The following is a 22041-nucleotide window of genomic DNA, read 5'->3' on the forward strand; positions in this document are numbered from 1 at the left end:
GATTCTGTCGGGAAGGGTGTCACAAAGCCATTGTGTCCTCTTTTGGGGCAAGATGGTCAGAAAGTGTTGCAACTGATCCTTGATATCCCGTAATTGATTAATAGGGTTGTATATAACGAGGGAAATATCATGAATATATTGTTGATGAGTAATGAATCGTTGGAGGTAAGTATAGATTTAAAGTAAATGTATATTGATTCTGTAATCTGAGATAGATAAAGCGTGATTGCTGTGACGTGGCGATTAAAATATTCTACAAGACGTCCAGGAATCACAAAACCGTATCTGTACGAGTTAGTGGTCTGTGCTGCAGAATGGACAAGTGAATTACGTGAACTATAAGCTTTGCCTAAAGCCTCAATGGGACAAAATGCAAAATGTTTCGTGAAAGTGGACACAAACATGGTAATATGGAGAAATGTAGCATGTATAGTCTATCCTACTGTCTGTTCACAGTTCATGTACAGAGTTCCGATTCAGGCAGTTATTATAATTACAAAAACAACAGACTTGTCATGTCTGCATATATCTCAGTGTATATTTTAGCTAGGTTTTGTTGCAGAGGGGAGGTGTGTTGCAGTGCGGACGATGTACTGGGGATGCCAAGAAATTTCGGGACACGATGGTCCAGATAATGTCTTAGAGACACGTGACTGACGATACAGCCGACATGGCAAATGGCCACACGTTACGTCAATGTGCGGCAAGACTTCGGAAATGACTTGTCGAGACACATCACGTCAATGGGCAGCGCGTGCCATCGTTGCCAATCGAGCCGACGGCAGAAATCAGACGGCCGCCGAGCTGCTGCATCTGTTGGACAACCGTCGTCATCATTAGCCACCACTCGTACTCCGAGGTCCGAAGCTCGGGGCTCTGTGCCTCCTCGCATTCACGCTGCAGCCTTCGCCCAGCCACCGACGGCTCCTCTAAGCCCAGTCCCACCCTGAGCTGGCTGCCAGCTCCACTCGGCGCGTTGTCAGTGTATGCTCTGTGGCTGGCTCCCACCAGTCCATGTAACATTCAGGTGCGTCCACTACCGTTACACCGGGACGAGCGCGCCGTGTATCGACTCCAGACTGCCCCCGGCTGAGATACAGTTAGAATCTCATGCAGCATCTTAGGCCCCCTATTCCGCCAGTGTAGAGGAGAGATACCCAAATTACATCACTTTTGATTCTTTACTTATTAAAGCCTAAACATTAAGTTCGAACATTATTTATACAATGCTATCGTCAACTGCAGAATATTGTCCTTAGTAACTGATTTAAATGATGGAGATTCTAAGGAAAATAGACACACTGCACTTAACTTACTAAAAGCCTGCAAGTGGTACAATTAAGGACTCTGGTGTCCTAATTTGCACCATTTGGTGCATGAGATGTACCACCTTCATAAACAAAATCCCTGAGCGTAAAGGTATGTAATAATCTAACTTTGAGGAAATATTTCATTTTGTAGTTTTTGCATCACTACTTGCGGGAACTGCAATGGAACTTTTTCACTTCTTTCCCCAGCCTTCCATCCTCTGGATGAATCCACAATCTGCATATTATGCATCTGATCATTTATTCCATTCGATCTCCCTCGCACAACTCGCTCTACCATTTCTCTCTTTTACGAATGAGGTTCTATGGTGTCTTCCTTATCGACTCTTTAACCCCACCCCCTCCCCCACCCCCGCCCTCCACCTTTTGTCTGCCGTAGCTTCTACTGTATTGAAACTACGGCGGAATCTGTTTCGTTCTGTGGAATGTAGAAACCAAGTTTTCTTACGTCTAACATGTTTCAATCGAACATAATGTCTTCAGATATAAGAATATGCTAACGAATTAGCGAGGGATGCTCAATAAGTAATGAAATACATATTTTCGGGAAAGCTGGTTGGTTTTATACAGGATTTCAAGACATCACATTATTCTCCACTCTTTTAGCTACAAATCCCTATTTTTTAACATAATATCCGTTCAGTACGACGGCCTTATACCACCTTACTGCAAGGGCCTGGATGCCCGCATGGTACCACTCTACTGGTCGATGTCGGGGCCAACGTCTTACTGCATCAGTAGTCTAGCCATCATCCACGTAATGCTTCCCACCAGTGCGTCCTTCATTTGGCTAAACAGATGGAAGCCGGAAGGCCCGAGATTCGGCCTGTAGAGTGGATGATGAAGAACAGACCAATGAAGTTTCGTGAGCTCTTCTCTGGTGTGCAGACTTGCCTGAGGCCTTGCGTTGTCCTGGAGAAGGAGAATTTCGTTTGCACTGAGAGTGTCCGCACGTTCCAACATTGCAGGCATCAGAGCTGTGTGCGGCCGTCCTGCCCACTGGAGATCGGACAGCGCGACCTTGTTGGGAAGATGACAGACGCATTAGCCAACGAGCCATCGTGATTTTGTTCACTGCCAGTTCTCTGTAGACATTCTTCAAGCGCCTACGAATTTCTGTGATGTTCTGATTTTCTGCAAAAAGAAACCCAATGGCAGCTCTCTGCTTGGAACGCACCTCCGTTACAGACGCCATTTCTTAAGGCACCGTATAGCCCTCCCACCTATCAGAACTTCATGAAATTACAGAAGCTGAAGCATAAATGTTTCACAATGTCCAATAATAATCTCCTCATTTTTTCAACCGAAATCGGCCGAGAAAAAAATATGTTGCTTCAGTTACTGAACGCTCCAAAGTTGTCAATTGCATTGGAAACACTTTACTGAAACCAAACATTTTTATAGCTTCGTTCGCATTATTTATTTTATTTTCAGAACGCTTCTTAATTGCTAGATTAGGCACATTGTATATGCATGCGCTTACATTTAATCCATGATCCACACTTAGATATACTGTTACAGATAAATGCAACTCATCTGAGCTCCACCTTCTAAACGGCTTTCAGTTGTCATACTATAATGCAAAAAGTTTAATTAATAACTTAGGATAAAAAAAATGGCTCTGAGCACTATGGGACCTAACTTCTGAGGTCATCAGTCCCCTAGAACTTACAATTACTTAAACCTAACTAACCTAAGGACATCACACACATCCATGCCCGAGGCAGGATTCGAACCTGCGACCGTATCGGTCGCGCGGTTCCAGACTGTAGCGCCTAGAACCGCTCGGCCACCCCGGACGGCTTAGGATAAAAAAACCATAGAAAAAAATGGTTCAAATGGCTCTGAGCACTATGGGACTCAACTGCTGAGGTCATTAGTCCCCTAGAACTTAGAACTAGTTAAACCTAACTAACCTAAGGACATCACAAACATCCATGCCCGAGGCAGGATTCGAACCTGCGACCGTAGCGGTCTTGCGGTTCCAGACTGCAGCGCCTTTAACCGCACTGCCACTTCGACCGGCCATATAGAAAAATTAGCATATCATTTGTAAACATTATGTTGCGCTAATAATGCTAAACACATTTTTTTTTTTTTGTACCAGTAAATGAAAATGAAATGATCGTGTGGCATTGTCGACCGGCAGGTCCCATCCGAGGAAGATCAGCAGCCGAGTGCAAGTCTTATTTCAATCGACGCCGTATTGGGCGACTTGCGTACCGCTGATGAGGATGAAATGATGTGGAGGACAACACAACACCCGGTTCACAAGCAGAGAAAATCTCCAACCCCACCGGGAATCGAACCCGGGCCGCCTACATGGGAGGCAAGCACGTTACCACTCAGCTAAGCAGGCGGACATTGTACTGGTAGAACATCGGATACTTGTAGCAGCACATTATAGGCAAGGTCACCATCTCTTGTTTGTCAGGGTTCTACAAACGGACCACAATGAATAAAGAGTCTTGACTCTTTGAAAACTAAGGTTATTTCGTTTATTTTAATCACTTAGTAAAATAATATGTTGGCACTTATAACAATAATTCTCTTCGCTGCGCGCACAAAAAAATTAGATGAAAACTACGACAAAATCAATGCCCCATTCAGACGATTTCTTCCTAAAGACACAACTAATAGCTGACAGTTTGGCACCAAGAAGCATCTAATTCAGGCTGACCTCTCTAAGTGTCGGATAGTACAAGAAATGTTAACTGTATACCAGTGGTACCGTTGATGATTGTACGACACAAAGCCTTACTCCTCGTCTGGGCCCGTCAACACCGACATTGGGATGTTGAAGACTGGAAACATGTTGCCTGGTTGGACGAGTCTCGTTTCAAATTGTATCGGGCAGATGGACGTGCACGAGTATGGAGACCGCCTCATGAATTCATGAACGCTGCATGTCAGCAGGGGATTCTTCAAGCTGGTGGAGGCTCTGTAATGGTGCGTGTGCAGCTATAGTGATGATACCCCTACTACGTCTAGATAAGTCTCTGACACGTACGTAAACATCCTGTCTGATCACCTGCGTACACTGATGTCTATTGTGCATTCCGACGGACTTGAGCAATTCCAGCAGGACAATGCGAACCCCACACGTCACGAATTGCTACATAGTGAGTCCAGGAACACTCTTCTGAGTTTAAACGCTTCTGATGGCCACCACACACCCTAGACATGAACATTATTGAGCTTATCTTGGATGCCTTGCAACGTGCTTTTCGGAAGAGATCTGCACGCCCCTCCAATTCTTACGGATTTATGGACGGCCCTGCAGCATTCATGGTATCAGTTCCCTTCAGTACTACTTCAGACATTATTTGAATCCATGCCACATCGTGTTGCGGCACTTCTGCGTGCTCGCGGGAGCCCTACACTATATTAGGCATGTGTAACAGTTTCTTTGGCACCTCAGTGTATTTGTGTGTGTGTGTGTGTGTGTGGGTTCATTTCGTCAGCGGACTTTGCTGACGAAACCTGCATTCTATTAGAACAGATTTTGGCTGTTCCTCTGAGCGTGTGTGTGTGTGTGTGTGTGTGTGTGTGTGTGTGTGTGTGTGTGTTTGTGTGGGTGGGTGGGTTGTAAATATCTCACCTCTGTGGTTACTAAAGTAGTTACAACACACACACACACACACACACACACACACACACACACACATGCACGCACAGAGGAACAGCCAAAATCTGTTCTAATAGAAAGCAGGTTTTGTCAGCAAAGTCCTCTGACGAAATGCAATGTTGGTTTCTCGGCCAAGTAGCAGTAACACGTACACACACACACACACACACACACACACACACACACAAAGCAACACAGACTCATCGTCGGAAGAAGCGGGATTAAGACGTTTAATGTGTTCTGATTATTTCCAGAAAAGTGGTGAAGGTATTAATTACACAGGCCACAACTGCTTCCATCAACCATCCGACAGAGAAAGATTTCCATAGCTTTGAGTCAGTACAGGAGGCCAAGTGGGATGTGAGTAGGACGGAGGAAGTGGTTACGTCAAGGTCGATTGAACGTTATAAGTGTAATGAAAATAGTGCATGCGCTTTTAGCAGATAGTGGCAGACAACCTAAGGTTAAAATCCAAGATACCTGACATTTATCAAATCCGAGTTAGTGATTAGTCTCCAAGGATTTCATTGTTGGAGGGACATTAAGATATCAAACACTAATCTCTCCTGCCGGCCGGGGTGGCCGAGGGGTTCTAGGCGCTACAATCTCTAACCGCTCGATCGCTACGGCGCAGCTTCGAATCCTGCCTCGGGCATGGATGTGTGTGATGTCCTTAGGTTAGTTAGGTTTAAGTAGTTCTAAGTTCTAGGGGACTGATGACCTCAGAAGTTAAGTCCCATAGTGCTCAGAGCCATTTGAACCATTTTGAACAAATCTCCCTTCCTTTCTTTTTTCATGTAGTGCCTATTCAACCAGGCCAGTAAAAGACAATAAGTAAACAAATAACAGTAACGACGCGTTGCCAAATGGAGGTACCATGCATATGTACCATGATACTTATTGGAGCTGAGAGAGAGATAAAGAGTGGGGGAGGGGGGGGGGCGGGAATGAGAGAGAGAGAGAGAGAGAGAGAGACGAACTACGCAGGAACACAAACAGTCGCAGTATAAACATATATACCCGTTGTCACTGCGAGATCGGGCTGAAGTGCTTAATAGGTGTCGCAAATTGCGGGTGAGTGGTGGAGCTACAAGTGAAAGGAGCGCAGCCGGGCGTGGGTCGCGTCCAATGGCGAGCCGACCCTGATGGGGCACATCCGGCAGCTATGAGGCGGCCAGAGGCTGTGCCCACTGCGGGTCCACCGCAGACACACGCAGACGCGAGGTGGGCGCTGGCGTCTCGGCTGTCCACACACAGCAGGTAGGTGCCAAACAACGCCATTCTCCCGCCTGCCTGCCAGTCACAGTTTTCGCGTTTCGTTAACACATGCATCCAAATATTTGTATCTTCCTTATATTTATTAGTCAGTCTAACATTTATCACTAATCGACTTCCACATTCGGGAGGACGACGGTTCAATCCCGCGTCCGGCCATCCTGATTTAGATTTTCCGTCATTTCCCTAAATCGCTCCAGGCAAATGCCGGGATGGTTCCTTTCAAAGGGCACGGCCGGCTTCCTTCCCCGTCCTTCCCTAATCCGATGAGACCGATGACCTCGCTGTCTGGTCTCCTTCCTCAAAGCAACCAACCAACTAATCGACTTCTCTAATTCCCTGTCGTTGGTGACGTAATGCAGGCACTCAGTTAGAAAGATACAACAGCTGTATATGACAGTTAAAAAGACCAATGAAAACATCATTTTGCTCAAAGATGTGTGCAGAAAAACATGTTCAGGTAAATGGTGTTCACATAATTTCCGTCCTAGCGTTGACGAGCTATGCGCCTGCACTCTTACAGCGGCGATGGATGTGGCATTGTTTGAAAACATTGTCACGTGCGAAGAAGCAGTATGTCAAAGCGAAAGGGAGACCTCGGCAAGGTGGAGACGCCGTCGTGTTTACGCCCAAGGAAAATGGAGGGGAAGGGGTGATAAGGACTTAAACTTGCGAGGTGGCGGATAAAAGTCAAATACTTGTTACTTCATTATTTCATTATGAAAAGACACTTAAATTATCTGTGCGTGCTTTACATCTACCTCCGCCGTTTACAAATTTTGCGATCAAGGAGAAAGCGATGGAGAACATACTGATAACTTCCAGTCTGTAAGTCCACTTTACTCTTTGTTCTCACTTAAATAAGTTGTTCCTACCTGCCATTTACTCAGCGGTATCAGGACCTATGTCCATAGATAAAAGTTTTAATTTTTAACTGATTGATATTTTTGCAAAAGTTCACACATACGGAATATAACTCTTCGTATTCTAACTACTGTCTCTATCGGAAACAACACTATTAACAGTGCAGATGCCACCTCTGTAAGATGTCCCAAGTAAAATGGTCTGTCGCCCTGACTTCTAAACCCAAAAGTTAATCGCTCGCCATAAAAGTGAAAAAAATCTCGCCACTTTCCACACGGTTTTGTCAACATTATGGGCGGAACAAAAACAAATACTTCCGTGAAATCTAAGCGATTGTGGATGGTGTACAGTCCTCGCGAGTTCACTTCCAACTTTTACCGAAAACGCATTCAAGTCTGCTCATCCGAAGCACAACGCACGCAGGCGTTGGACTGATGCGGGCAGACTGATATCTCGGTGCAAAGTGTCTCTTTTCACTGCCTCTCTGGCTGTATTTATATAGGGGCACAGTGGACTGTCCAATAGAACATCTGCTATTAACCGCCCTATGCACAGGTAGGAGTACCTAAATAGTCCCTTTCTCAGAAACATGTTAATTAATAACTCCGTCGTTTAACAATTTACAATCCTCTTAATTTGTATACAGATAGAGTTAAGTTTGCTTTGGTTCCTGAAAGTTTTAACTCGACGGCATTTAAACTTTTCCGGCTAGAATTTTTAGAACGGAACCAACAGTAGAACATGACCTCTGAACTGCCTGTTTAAGATTCCTCGTACCCCTTATTATTTACAATTTAGTTTTTGAAACTTGATACAGCTGTATTATTTCATGAATGTAATCAAGTGCTGTAATCAGAACTTTATATTAAAAATGTAAATGATACTTAATCTACCATGAATAAGGACGTTTTCGTTACAAATGAAAACTGACAGAGGTAGCTTATTGGTGTCAGATACTTAATGGTTTTACATGGAACTGAGGCCGTATACGAATTTACAGCTTTGTGGGTCTAATATTTAGCGGCTTCAATTTTCCGTAAAAACGCGGGTTTTGGCCAAAATATTGCTCTGTTCAAGTTGAGACTTATAACTTTTAATTATGACATATTCTGACTAATTTTTAGCTTTCAAATTTTATTATTTAGTGCCACATATTTTTCTCTTAAGATAGTATATTTTGCCTAACACATTCATTTGATCATTCTGAAACTTAATGTTAATATTAATGTTTGTAAGCATACACCGACGAAGTTTGGAAGAGTTATTTTAATTTTCAATTTCACTTCTAAAGTATGGTGCTATCCTTTGTATGTTAAGCACCGACGCGTTATGATGACATCGCGCTGGTAGTAGTAAGCTGTGGTAAGCCCCGGAACACTAGCTTGCCTCTGTACCACTTACATAGTTACGGCGCTTGTTTTGCCTCAAATTCTAGTAATCTTTCAAGTGGAGCGCTGAACTCTACAAGATTACATGCAAATACGTGCATAGCCCAACAATTAAACACTGACTGGCGCCTTTGTGTGACAATACTGCTAACTCAGTATAACTTCCACGACATAGATTTTCATCGTGACGTCTACAAATCCACGTTTCGTCTGAATAAACGACTGACAGCTTTAATTCAGATGTTTCATTTATTTGTAAGAATCTGATGCAATAAGCTTTTTCTGAAACTATATTGTCCCGTCCGCCCATTGTGACTTGCTTATTCTGACATCTATTAAAATAAAATGCCATAGACAGAACAATGTATCTCGGAGAGGTCCAATTTTGTGCAATAAAACTTGTCATGTTTTCGCAATGTTGCAAGCTTTTGTGTTGTCCGTAACGTCGTTAAAGCTGCTGCTTGATGAGACATCTACCCACATCTCAAGTAGGATATTTGTTGTATAAATTCACCTTCTTCTTCTTGTTTGGAGTAATTACCTGAATCCCAATCGTCTCAGCATCGTGTCCGTCCTCATAACCTGCACACTATCGACTTAATTAATTTTTAACATTTTGCTCGCACAGTCTGCAAGCTTTTGCTTCAGCACTGCCTCTTCTTTCTACCGCTCACCGTCGTGGCTGCCCGCGAAAACATTTTCTGCTCTTACTTTCTATGACCGCACTGTCACGTACCAACACGCACTAGTTTGAACTGCAACGTGTTCTATCTACTCACGTTATACTATCTCCTCGATTTTACTGACACCTGTCCTCAGAAAATCCTACAACAATGTGTTAAGTCAGTATGTAATAAATTTATCCACATTCGTCTGAAAACTGACAACCAGTAAATCAGTCGGTGGCCTCCGCTCAGTGGAATGTGGGTCAGGTACAGGAACTAGCAGCTCCTTGCGGAGCTGTATGCTGTAGAGTCGACTGCGGCGTCCAGGCTCCTCACCCTCCAAAGTGACGCACTGCGATGTCTTACCAAAGGTTAATAACATAAAGAGTGAAATAATTATCGTCCCTTCACCATCAGTCTCCTGCATCCGGCTTTTGTTAGTGTCTTCACAATATTCCAATGTACAATATTATTATAACACTTCATACAAACAATCCATAGTTCTTCTGAATAATTCTACTTATGTTATTCAACTAGCGGCACAATAGGCTCAGCTAGATCACGTCTTTCCTTTCCAAGAATTACCCTTACAGAAGCCATCTTCTTAGGGTAACAGATACCCTCTCTCCCATCAAGGAATAAGATCTAGCGCATGGAGCGTATAACACAATTACATTACATTCGCATAACGTCTTTGGTCTGAACAGTAGCGTAATTCCGATACTAAGAATTGGAGATGTTTTTCTTTCTCATTCTAAAGTCCAATACTCTATTAATATATAAATGCTATGTTATAACGAGACCAAGGTACTTCCCGCTACGATCTGGTGTATTAGCTTTGTCTAATAATATTGTCTCAGAAGGCAATACTAGAAATAAGAATAACCTTCACAAGGATTTAAAGTCACTTACTCTTGTACAAAAAGGTGTGCATTATTCAGGAAGACCCATTTTCAAAAACTTGCCAGCAGCCATAAAAAGCTTAACAACCTAAGAAATTCAGTTTAAAAGCCTAAAGGATTTATTGGTGGCCAACTCCTTCTACTCCAATTGATGAATTTCTCAGTAGAACCAACTGATTTGTGTGTGTGTGTGTGTGTGTGTGTGTGTGTGTGTGTGTGTGTGTGTGAGAGTGTGTGTATAAGTACAATCTAACTTCTGCACCATTTCAGTGCAGTACTGTGTTCATTGTAAATAAGTACTGTAGTAGTTCTATTATGTTTATTGCCTTACAAATAAAAAAAACATTTCTTTATTTTAAATTCAGTGCATTAATGTGATCTTAGGAAATGAGTCTTTGTAAAATGATTCTTTCATATAGTGTTCATTAAAAAATGACGATCATTCCACTTGGGACCGGTAGAAGGTACATTAGCTTATTTGTTTCAGCTGTAAATGTTGCTCATGTATTACTGTTTTTCTGACATATTCTACATCCTGGAGGACCTCCTCACTACGGATCAATTTGAATGAAAGTAAATCTAATCTAGTCTAATCTATTCAGTAAATGTCCGATCAGGTGGCAGCATCATTGTGTTCATGACAGGAAGACAGATACAGTGCCGGGTGCAGTCTACACTACTGAATCCTTGGAAGTGGACGGCAGTCTTGCTCCACAATACTCCTCCTACACTGTCATTTCGCCGGGATCTATCCATCGAGTAATGTATGTCATTCCACGTATGGTGCTACTTTGAACGTCAAAACTTAATTTTTTCATAAACATGGAATGCGCTCCTCGAACTAGTTTTGTCGTTCACATATGATAACTTGTTTAGTGAGGCAGATTGTTTAACAGAGTATCATCCTTAGACTAAGTTTTCTGAATCTTCTTTGCTAAGCTCGAAACTCAGGTCTATGCGACAAATATTATGAATTTTTTGCAGCATTAGTGTATCCTCATATTCTTCGTAGTCTTGCGAAACTTTCCGCCTAATGTTCAAATGTGTGTGAAATCTTTTTTCCTCCTACTTCTTTGATGCGTGTACTTAAAACACTGTCCCCTCGGCATTGGGCGTCTCGTTTCACTGTGTACACTTAACCTTAGCCGGGTAACGCTTTGTAAACAGGCTTCGTGGCGTTCACCATCTGTAATGTTGCCCTTTTCTTGACATCAATTATACATTTAACGAGTATCTTAGCAAGCCGTCGGATATGTCCACGAAGACATTTTCTGCTTTGATGTTTCTGTTCGCACTGCAAGATAACGATGCATGCTATTCGATCTATAACTGTGTTATACTTAAACATGAGATCGACTTAGTCCATGCCACGGCTGACATCGTAATGTGATTTCTTGAGTTATAACAGGGTGTGTAGGAATCTCGATGAGGGCTGTATAAAGGTATGTCTTTTGCCACAACTTAGAGAATTTGATAATTTCTTCGGCACTTATTTTGTTTACCGTAGTGTTTTCATATTTAGCGATTTGCACCTCAGACATTTCATATGGTGGCACCTCCATTTGGGCTTGTATGCAGAAAATATTCTAGTTGTCTTCCTTCTCGAAGTGGACTGTGAATTTCAGCGCGTATTTTAAAAGATCCGAGTACGCTGTTTTGCCAGAGTTTTAGGGCGTAAGCGATTTGTCCACATCCTCTGTGACAAAGAAGACTAACTAAAATAAAAATCCTCAGTGACGGATCCTAAAAAGTAACCGGGAGAGAGGGTGGTGGCCCTTCTAAACATTGGGAACTGCATATCAAACATTTGCATCTTAAATGACATACACACTTCTTAACCCTTACCTTTCATCACAACCAGTAAAACTGCAGAGTTAGAAGATATTACATATATATCTATGCACTTGAAAAATACATCGAATGAAAAATAAGTAGTCTAAAGATAGTTTCTATCTTTAATAGGAATACACATCCACACTGCCAGTGTAACGTTAGATATGGAACAACGTTCCTATAGGATCCAGTTGTCGGTTAAAGACTCTTGGCCCGGATAGCCGACTTTCTTGGTTTAGATTTTTCGCCAACTTTGTACAGTTTTAATTTAACAAATCCCGGGTCAGTTTTATTTTATACCTGACGCACACAGTTCTAAATGAACTAATTACTGAACAATATAACAGAGGAAAGAGAGTCAACCATTTATAAACACAGAGTTTGAAGTTGCTAGGCTAGGTTGTGGAGGCTACAAAGCATAAGAACAGTCCTTTACGTGACCTGTCTTCACGTTGCCTTGTGGGTTTGGGGGAGGGAACCAAACAGCGAGCTCATCGGTCCCACCGGATTAGGGAAGGATGGGGAAAGAATATAGCCGTGCCCTTTCAGAGGAACCATCCCGGCATTGGCTTGAAGTAATTTAGGTAAATCACGGAAAATCTAAATCAGTATGGCCGGACGCGGGTTTGAACCGTCGTTCTCCCGAATGCGAGTCCAGTGTGCTAACCAGTGCGCCATCTCGACCGGTTGAGCATACGTCTCTGGGCAGTATCAGTCTGGGCATGGTGGTTAGATATTAGTAATTGCTATTAAGAAAATAGACATATCAGGTATACTTCTCCTTATAGCATAACATGAACATTGCTGAACTATGTTAACTAGTATGTGAATTTCGCACTGTTAGTTTTACATATGTTGAGTTTCAAGCTGTTGAAATACGGATTCCATTTACAGGAATCATGCTGAGCGCAACACCCAGCAAGCTGCGGCGATTTTGTGCTTTGGTGCTGTTGGTTGTGAATCTGTCAAAAGTCACGTAAGTGCCAAGATGTACTCATAGTGCTGACACATTACGCATCATGACTATAGTGTCGGATATTATAAGTAAGTCAAAGTAGATACTGTTGCATTTTTACTCTCAAGTCACTGTTTTCATTAAGGTTTAATAATTTGATGGAAGCTATGTAAAAATTGCAGAAAATAAGAACGAAGTATAAGAATTCCATGACCAGAGTTTCACTGCAATAGTTCTTACAGTACCAGTAAGTTAGGTTAGATGCACGAAGAGGTTAAGAAGGAACAATGCAACGCCACAAACAGATTGTTGTCTAGTGCTATATAACTGAATGTGATTTCGTCTAGTGCTATACAACTGAATGTGATTTCTTTAATAAGTAATTGTTCATAATCTAAGTGTAAAGGCATATGTGTTGCTCCAACTCTGCAATTCGTTTCTGTTTTTGGTTAATTATTCCTAGTGCCTCAACCGTTCATCTCTGATTGCAAATATAAACTTATTAAAAGACTTATCATTCAATTAAATTTTTCTGTGATCTCCACAAAGAAAAGAATTGTGATGTTAGTCTTTTTTTGTTTTCTTTCCTATTTTTGTAGGTACTTGAGAACGTGTAAATGGATGAGCATTTGCTTCTCCTGCTAACATTACTATTTTTCCTTGACCCATTTTAAATAATTCTATGGTATATGGCACAGACAGACATGGATTCAGCTCTTATATAGAGAATGGGCAGTACTAACGCGCTTCTTTTGAAAGCGAAAACTGTTCAGGTGCCGGCCAACACTCTGGTTAAATATTTTGACATAGTAAGGGCTGTGTTTCTCTAGTTCGTGTGGAACTTACATATTGCATTAAACACTGACTTGGTAAGTTGCACACCAATCTATATTGTGGATGACTTAGTCAAGCAGTCAATCATGTTCAGAAATTAATGTCACAAACACTTCTTGCTTTCATGGGTATTTAAATGCCCTTTCGCCTTCGCTACTCGACAGGTTCCTGGGTTCTTTGCCCTTGGTATATATTTGAATCTGCGGTTTTCCTCTAACACCTGAGTGGCACTCACTGTACTAAGACTTAAACGGAAGAGGGATCATTAACCCATGTTGGGGAAAGACATCGGCCGCGTCACTTTCAAGGGAACCGTCGCAGCACTTATACGCGATCTACAATACCTACCGGAAACCTACACGTTGATGACTGGGAGAGGGCTTGAACTGCCGTCCTCCCGTCTCTGAGTTAGACTGTTAACCAGTGAACCACTTTCCTCGGCGCCAACAGATAAGCACTTTCTGTAGTTGCCTGAAAACTGGAATGAATCCATCAATAGGACGGTGGATCGTGTTTGGTAACACAAACGAAAGGTGACACGCAAGACATTTCATCTTCACATGAGGTCTAGCCCCATTTCCCACGTGCTAACTGCACGTTACGTTTCATGGCGGCGTGACGAAAGTGTTGGCATTTGTAACCGTACAGTGTGTTAACGATGCACGAGCAATGTTATCAGGAGCAGAAATCCTGATCTGATTTCGCATAGCACTGGTGAATTAAATGTAGTTACAGCTGTCATCTCAAGTTCCATATTCACGTATCAGTATAATATTCTTACAACCAACACTTTTTTCTTTGCCATTCTTCTTTTAGGTCGTTGATGTTTATTCATGTCGAGTATGTTGTGCTTGGTATTTGAAATAATTAATTGCGTTGCTCAACGTGATGGCACTGTTGAGTAAACTACTATTTCGCAGCCTTTGAACACATTTAACTGGGCAAGTTATCTATTGAGACGGATCATAAATAAAATTCGAAGAACTTTTAAGATTATATTTATTTATCGTATTTAGTAGTACCAGTGTCGGACACAAGATCATACATGATGTCACATTTTACAAGAAAGAAACAGGAAATGTAATCAACTAATTATTAAATTCCAGAATGAGACTAGCAATGAGAGGAAAAGTAATAACGAAAATAACGGATATAGAGCATATGGATGTTCCTAGCTTTAAGAATCGTTACAAAGTTTCTCTGAATAGTAAGTGTTCTGTTAATATTGTTTTCTTTTCAAACTGTTTCGGCAGAAGGGCTCGATACACTGGTTCACATATTTGAATGGACGTTGGAGTTCCTTGGAGGTCCACTGAAACGGTTCAGGATGGATTAGTTTAATTACTGAGTTGTATTTCAACCCACGAAGTATTAGGGATGTAGAAGCTTGTCCGAACGATCACCCACTAACGATAAATTTTCTTGCAATATTTATCTATTCCATGAACATGCAATTCTGTTTAAGGTGTTGAATTTTCATTCATAATGGTTTCTACCATCCTCTCAGTACAGTTCGATAAACTAGCACTACCGCTTGTCCGCTGTACCAATGTTACTGCATTAGTGCTGGTTGCTGAAGCAAGCAGGTAGCTTGAAGTAGCAAAAGTCTGGTGGAACTGATTATTCGTCAGCTCCTAAATACTAATGTTAACAAAACCGAACACAGTTGAGGTCTTCCAGGTTCTCTGAAGAGCCAGTCGTGTAACATTAGGCAGGAAACCTCGTAGGTTAGCGAAATAAGCATAACTACCTCTCGATTCGATGGAGACCATTCTTGGTATTCCGTAACTACGGCACTGGGTAAACGTATGTAATGTGGCTCTTCGAACAGTAGCAGTACAGTGGACAGTGATTCAAAAAATTGTTTCGCTTACTGCATTAAAATTATTATTTAATTTATTTTATAAATATTGAAAGAAAGCCATTTTACGTAGTACCATTATGTAACGTTTTTAATTTTTGACTTGGTAGCTGCAATGATGCCATATAGGATGAAATTTATTTCTTTTCTTTGTTTTCGTTGAATAAAACTTTTCCAGAAAGTTACGCATACTATGGCCTTGTAATTAACTTTAAAAACGTCTTGTAGTCTGCGACGTTCATTCAGAAGACGGTACTGTGTCAAGTGGTCAGCTCTTTTGTCTCACAGCATTTACACAGAAAATCTGCTTCATTGAGGTGGAGGCCCAATTGTTGCATTTTGTTTTCGCAATATATGCCACATCAGTGGGGCAGAGTGGCTTGGTGGGAAAGGAACTATAGCTGCAGCCAATAGGATGCAAGCTAAATTTCATCGTCTGCTAAAGTTGTTGAAATAACTAGTGTCACTATGACAGAGATATGTTCTAACATATGAACTACTGAATTCCAAAGATATGCCTTGTTCGGCTGGATCATTTGATATAGTTAATTGCAGCTACACTCATTTTATTTATATTGCAGTTAAAAGTCTCTAAAGACCCCACAAACTTGTAATTTCTTTAAACAGGAACTGTTTTGCAGCTGTGATCGATCAGTTTCTAGATTACAACTGAAGGGACAAAATCAATTCAGGCAAATCCGATCGTGTATTTATGGCTACCTCAAAATTCCTTTTTCGAAACTGGATCGTAACGAGCAGCCTGCAGTTAGCTCTGAACTCTATCTCCCAACTGAGTCTGTCCCTCACATAAAGTCCCTTCACATATAGGTATATCCCTCAGCACTCAGTATACAAGTTTTATTACTCTGGATCTGTTACAGTCCTATAGTTCCCATTCATTCATTTATAGGAAAAATTATCTAAATGGCGGAAGTATGGTTGAAGAAAATAATTCCTTTCAGGTGTTGGGCATTGTAATGAAACCTACCCGTATAACGTTTCTTCAGTTGGTAGTAACAAATTCTACCATGTGAAGTTAAGACGGCGGTATAATAACTTAATAACCACGACGATGGAAATATAGCTGCCATATTCATCATGTGGCAGCGAATTACGCTACAAGTTCAGAAGGAATTTCTGTTTGACTAGTAAAAGTAAACAAAGCGGACAAACAATTAGTCACACCCTCCACGGGAGATATCATGCCAGCATCGTGCAACACAGCCCCAATTCGGCGAGTAAGACAGTCTACAAGTTTCTTCACGTAACCTGTATCCAACTGAAGCCATATTTTCATGATTAGGTTCGCAGAGCTAATGAACTACAGAGCTGTTGAGTGTCATGTTTGATCGCTAGTCCAAACAGTCTCAGATCTTCTTGCGGAAACAAGATGAAGTGACTGAGAGGAGCAGTCCAAATGTGATATGCTCCCAGACTACTGGTGAAACCAGGATCATATCCACGAAGCACTAAGAACAAGGCTGTCGTCATCTTGGAAGAGGAGAGTGCCCAGAGCTCACTCACTGTAAAGATGTAGGATAAAGGACGACGCTTGTCCATCGAGAATGTACAAATAAACATCCTTCATTTCCACTGTTAGCCTGAACAAATGGAAGAAAGTCATGCTACGAATAATACCCCCTCAACAGATGCACCTCCAGGCAGGTAACCTCTACACACTGCTGGTTAGAAGCCTCACTGGACTGTCGGAGCACTCGACGCCCTGCGCCATTCGAGAACGGGCAAAATGACGATTCGTCGTACCGCACCATACGCCTCCAGTCAATTAGTGTCCAGTTCCTGTGTCGTTTGACGCACTGAAGAAGCACAACTTCGCGTGCTGTTGTGAGCTATAGCCTTCTCTAAGGCACCCCGACTCCAAAAGTCTACTGCATACAGTGTCTTTGGCAATGTTGGCTCGGGTTTTGGTTGAGCTGGACAGCTGCAAGTCCTGTCGAGGTTGAAACCGACTGTTGATGACAAGACGTAACCCTCGTCTCCTGTCCCTGTTGGCTGGAACCTCCTGGTGACCACTGCTCTTACGCCATGTTACGTGACTATTAAAGAGTCCGTGTTGATAAACGACCGGCGTTCAATAAGTAATGCAAGATTTTTTTCTGAAAAAGTGATTCCAATACCCCATATTATTACCCAACCTTTTAACTACAAAGCCCTATTTTTCGACATAATCTCCGTTCAATGCGGTATGCTTACGCCAACTTACTGGCAGCGCCTCTATGCCAGCATGATACCACTCTACGAGTCGACCTCGGAGCCAACGTCTTGTTGCATCAGTAACCGTCACATCATTCACGAACTGCATCCTTTGTTCGGCCAATCTGTGGGAAGTAGCAAGGTGCGAGATCCAGGCTGCAGGATGGATCAGGAAGAACAGTACAATAAAGTTTTGTGAGCTCCTCTCGGGTGCGCAGACTTGTATGAGGGCTTGCGCTGTCATAGAGAAGGAGAAGCTCGTTTGCATTTTTCTGGCGACTGACACGCCGAAGGGATTTCTTCAGTTTCTCGAGGGTAGTTTCAGAACTGATTGTTGCACTATGAGGGAGGACATGAAGCAGAATAAAACCCTCAGAGCCCCAGACGACCGTCGCCATGTTTTTAGCGGCTGAGGGTGAGGTTTTGAACTTTATCTTCGGAGGAGAGGTGGTGTGGCGCTATTCCATTGATTGCCGTTATGTTTCCAGTTCGAAGTTATGAACCCATGTTGCATCACCTATGACGATGTTCGACAGTAAAATTGTCACGATCAGGCTAGTAACGCGCAAGTAATTCCGCACAGTAGGGCCTTTGTTACTGTTTGTTCTGTTAGACGGCGAGGAACCGCGGAGGGTACACACCTTTGAGTACCCCAACAGGTGGACGCCTGTGTCAGCACTACCAACAGAAGCGTCCAGTTGTGCAGCGAGGTGTTTGATTGTGATCCGTCAGTCACGTCGAATGACAGTGCCCGCATGTTCCAACTTTGCAGGAGTCACAGCTGTGTGCGGCGAGCTGGCCCGCTGAAGATCGGACAGGTTTGCGCGACCTTGTGGCGATGATGACAGAACGCCTCTCCCAACGACTCTCCGTGCATTTGTTCACTGCCAAGTCTCTGTAGACATTCTGCAAGCGCCTATGAATATCTGTTATGTTCTGGTTTTCCGCCAAAAGAAACTCACTGACAGATCTGTGCATTGAACGCACCTCCGTTACAGACGCTATTTTGAAGGCTACTTATAGCGTCGCCACATATCGGAACTTTATGAAACAACATGGACTGAAGCATGAATATTCCACTATGTCCCACAACAAATTCCACATATTTCCAACCGAAATGAACCGAGAAGAAAATGTATCGTCTTACTTATTGAACGTTCGTTGTAATAAGAAATAGGGCAACTTCATTCACGGTGTGGTTATAGACACATCGAAACATGACGGCTTCTTTCTACTATTCTCTCAGGTCTGCACATCAACCCATCTTACTCTGGTGAATCCATATGACCCGCTGGCACATATAAATCACTTCAATGCGATGCCTTAGGTGTGGAGTGGAGGGTCACATGACCACCTGGTAGCAGTTCTACTTCATATGCAGCGCTCCAACGCGGACAGGGTGCTCTTTTAAGGAAGTGACTAATCTTTTGTCCGATGAACTCGCATACACACTATCTGATCAAAAGTATCCGAACACCCCTACGTGATGCGGAATTGACCACTAGGTATCGTGATGGTCGGACCCGCCACTGTAAGAGGACAATCGGAAATATGGTCCTCTTGGAGCACAAAATAGTCCAATATATTCTTGTTTAAAACAGTTCCTCGTTCTACTTTCCTCAACACGAACATAATAGCGCTCTTTTTAACATGCAGCTCACCTCTCCATGCCAAACACTTTCCTAACTTTAACTCGCTCACACCCACTAGTGCAAGTCGCTCATACACATCCAGCCTCACTTGCCCATTCTTACTTACTCATCGAGCCCAACTTATTGTCATTATCTCTTTGTACCTCCTTAACTCTCACCGTATCGAGCCTCATAACCACAGTCTCCTTCGTTTTGTCCTACTACTACTACCTACTCTCACTGTCTCCTCTTTGTCCCTCTTACTTGTACTATTTTATTCATTTCTTCCCACTGCTGCTGTCTCTTCTTGCTGTCACCATCTCTCTACCTCTTCTTCGTTGTTATTGTCATATAGTGTGTCTGTCATTATCACTGACTATCACGCACTTGCAGTTTCTTCTTCTCTTTATTCCTTATTCCCTCTCCTCCTCCCTTCCTGGCACTGTCTCCTTCACCCTTTTCCTAGCACTGTTCTGCTACACTCAACTATGTTCCATTGCCACTGTGTTCCTCTCTTTCCGTCACACTGCTATTGTCTCCTTCGCTCTTTCTGTACCACAGCCACCGTCTACTATCGTCCAGTACATTTAAAAATTTGCCCAAAAATTTTGGCATGCGAAAATATTCGCTCTCTTTTTAACTTACAACTCATCTCTCACTGCCACAAGCTCCCCTAACTAGCTCACACCCACTTTTCCCTTTTTTCCCCAGTCACTGTCTACTTCTCTCTCAGCATTAAGCGATTATATGTTTATATGCCAAAGTTTTTGGAAATATTTTAAAGGTGGTGAGGAAGATAGTGTGAGATCCCTGGTACCTCATTTCTCAGTGAGAGTTTTTTTATAAACAGAACCATATTCGCATTTTTTGTGCCCCGATAGGAGCATTTCTCCGTTGGTTCTCTTGTCACTCATATGACAAGAACTTTATTGGCCAGTAAAATTTTACTAGTTTACTCCTGTGAAATTGAAATAAAGCAAAACTAATTTTACACCACAGACGGGTTGTTACGTGCACAAAAATGTTGCTTGTGCTTCAGTACTTCAACATTCTGATGATAACGGAGACATTTTACAACACATTTCTCCGCACTACATCACTTTATAAATTACGTTATCGACTCCGACCGGGTTTTACGTGCTCATGTTACGTGTATAGGTTGAGTGAATTTGAATCTTCGTATCTCGGAAACAGGTAGAGACATAAAGAAAATTTTCAGGACTGTTAGAAATTGGGATGTTAGAAGTACATCACAAAATTAACAGCTATATCTTGTGTATAGCCATCTTTGAATTCACGATCCGGTTTTAGCATGAAGAAATGATAAAAAGAATATTTTTGGACTTTATAAGGAACTACGTATGAACTAACGGTTGCTTGGTAAGCCCCTTGAAGCCCACCGTATATCAGATCTAATTCAAAGAGATTCGATTTGCTCCTCTTGCCTAAGGAGGCGGAAGTGTGTAATATTCAAATTTTCATCCTGTACTGGAGGATAGTGACAGTACGACGATCCTTCTGTTGGGTACGCGAATGGTCTCTAGCACAAGAGCTATCCAAAACACTTGACCATAATTTTCTGTCACCAACAGAACTCGAGGTATGAGCCCCGGAAGAATACCGTTTGTATGCGCGGTGTTTTGGAGCATATTTTAAAGAATGAGAAGACTACTGAGTTGTCAGTAGAGAAGCAGAAACAGTAGAATGGATTGTTCGGGAGAGCTCAGTGACTCCGAACGTGGACCAGTCATTGGACGTCACATGAGTAAGAAATGCATCAGAGACACTTCAATAGTTTTAAGGGTGCGCAAGTCGAAAGCTGGTGTATGTGATTGTGAAGTGGAAACACGGAACAACCACAGCTAAACAAAGACGAAACAGACCTTACGTACTGACCGAGAAGGACCGACGAGCATTGGAGAAGATGATTCTAGAAAACTGCATGAAATCAGCGCAAGAAAGCACTCGCGAGTTCGAAAGCGCTACCAGAAGTTCAGTTAGCACAAAGGCAGTGCGTAAAGAGTTGAAAAGAGTAGGGTATAATGGTCGAGCTGCTCTTCAAAGACCACACGTCTCTGTAGTCGATGCTATGCGACGCTTGACGTCGCCTGGAGAACGTTAACCTGAAGTGCCAACAGTGAAATATGGAGGAGGTGGAATTTCGGTTGTGGGGTGTTTTTCGTGGTTTGGTTGTGATCCCCGCGTTGCGCTTCAGAAAACGGTAAATGTGGGAGGATAGGAACAAATTTTACAGCGTTGGTTATTGCATACAGTACAGGATCATTGTTTGTATCAGCATCACAATACAAACTATCATAAAGAAGCATATATGATTCGGTGATTTATGGACAATAACATTCCTGAAACGGTCTGGCCAGCCCATAATCTCGACCTGAATTCAATGAAAAACCTTTGGGATGACTTAGACCGTCGCCCTCATTCCAGACCCCAGTCTCCTTTATCAATACCTACAGTGACTGGCGCTGTTGAGAAAGAATAGACTGTCATTTATCCATAGACATTCACACACCTCAATGAAGCAGAGTTCAAACTACCGTAAAGGCGAAGGGGGGAAACATCCTATATTAATGTCTGCTAATAGGTATGTGGATACTTTTGAGAAAACAGTGTAACTGGCGACGCTTTATAGTGCAGTGGCGTTT

General features: G+C 42.5%; 1 protein-coding gene across 1 annotated transcript in view; it reads left to right on the plus strand.

Annotated features, from left to right (window-relative positions):
* Positions 1 to 6082: 6082 nt before the first annotated feature.
* The window catches only part of LOC124789538 (glutamate-gated chloride channel-like), a 131564-nt gene continuing 115605 nt past the window's right edge, over positions 6083 to 22041 (plus strand). Inside the window, exons 1-2 of the mRNA XM_047256937.1 lie at positions 6083 to 6216; positions 12778 to 12859. Coding sequence (XP_047112893.1) covers positions 12783 to 12859 — 77 coding nt within the window. The 5' untranslated portion in view covers positions 6083 to 6216; positions 12778 to 12782. The remainder of the gene's footprint in view (positions 6217 to 12777; positions 12860 to 22041) is intronic.

The sequence above is a fragment of the Schistocerca piceifrons genome, chromosome 1 (assembly GCF_021461385.2).
Source record: "Schistocerca piceifrons isolate TAMUIC-IGC-003096 chromosome 1, iqSchPice1.1, whole genome shotgun sequence".
Lineage (NCBI taxonomy): Eukaryota > Metazoa > Arthropoda > Insecta > Orthoptera > Acrididae > Schistocerca > Schistocerca piceifrons.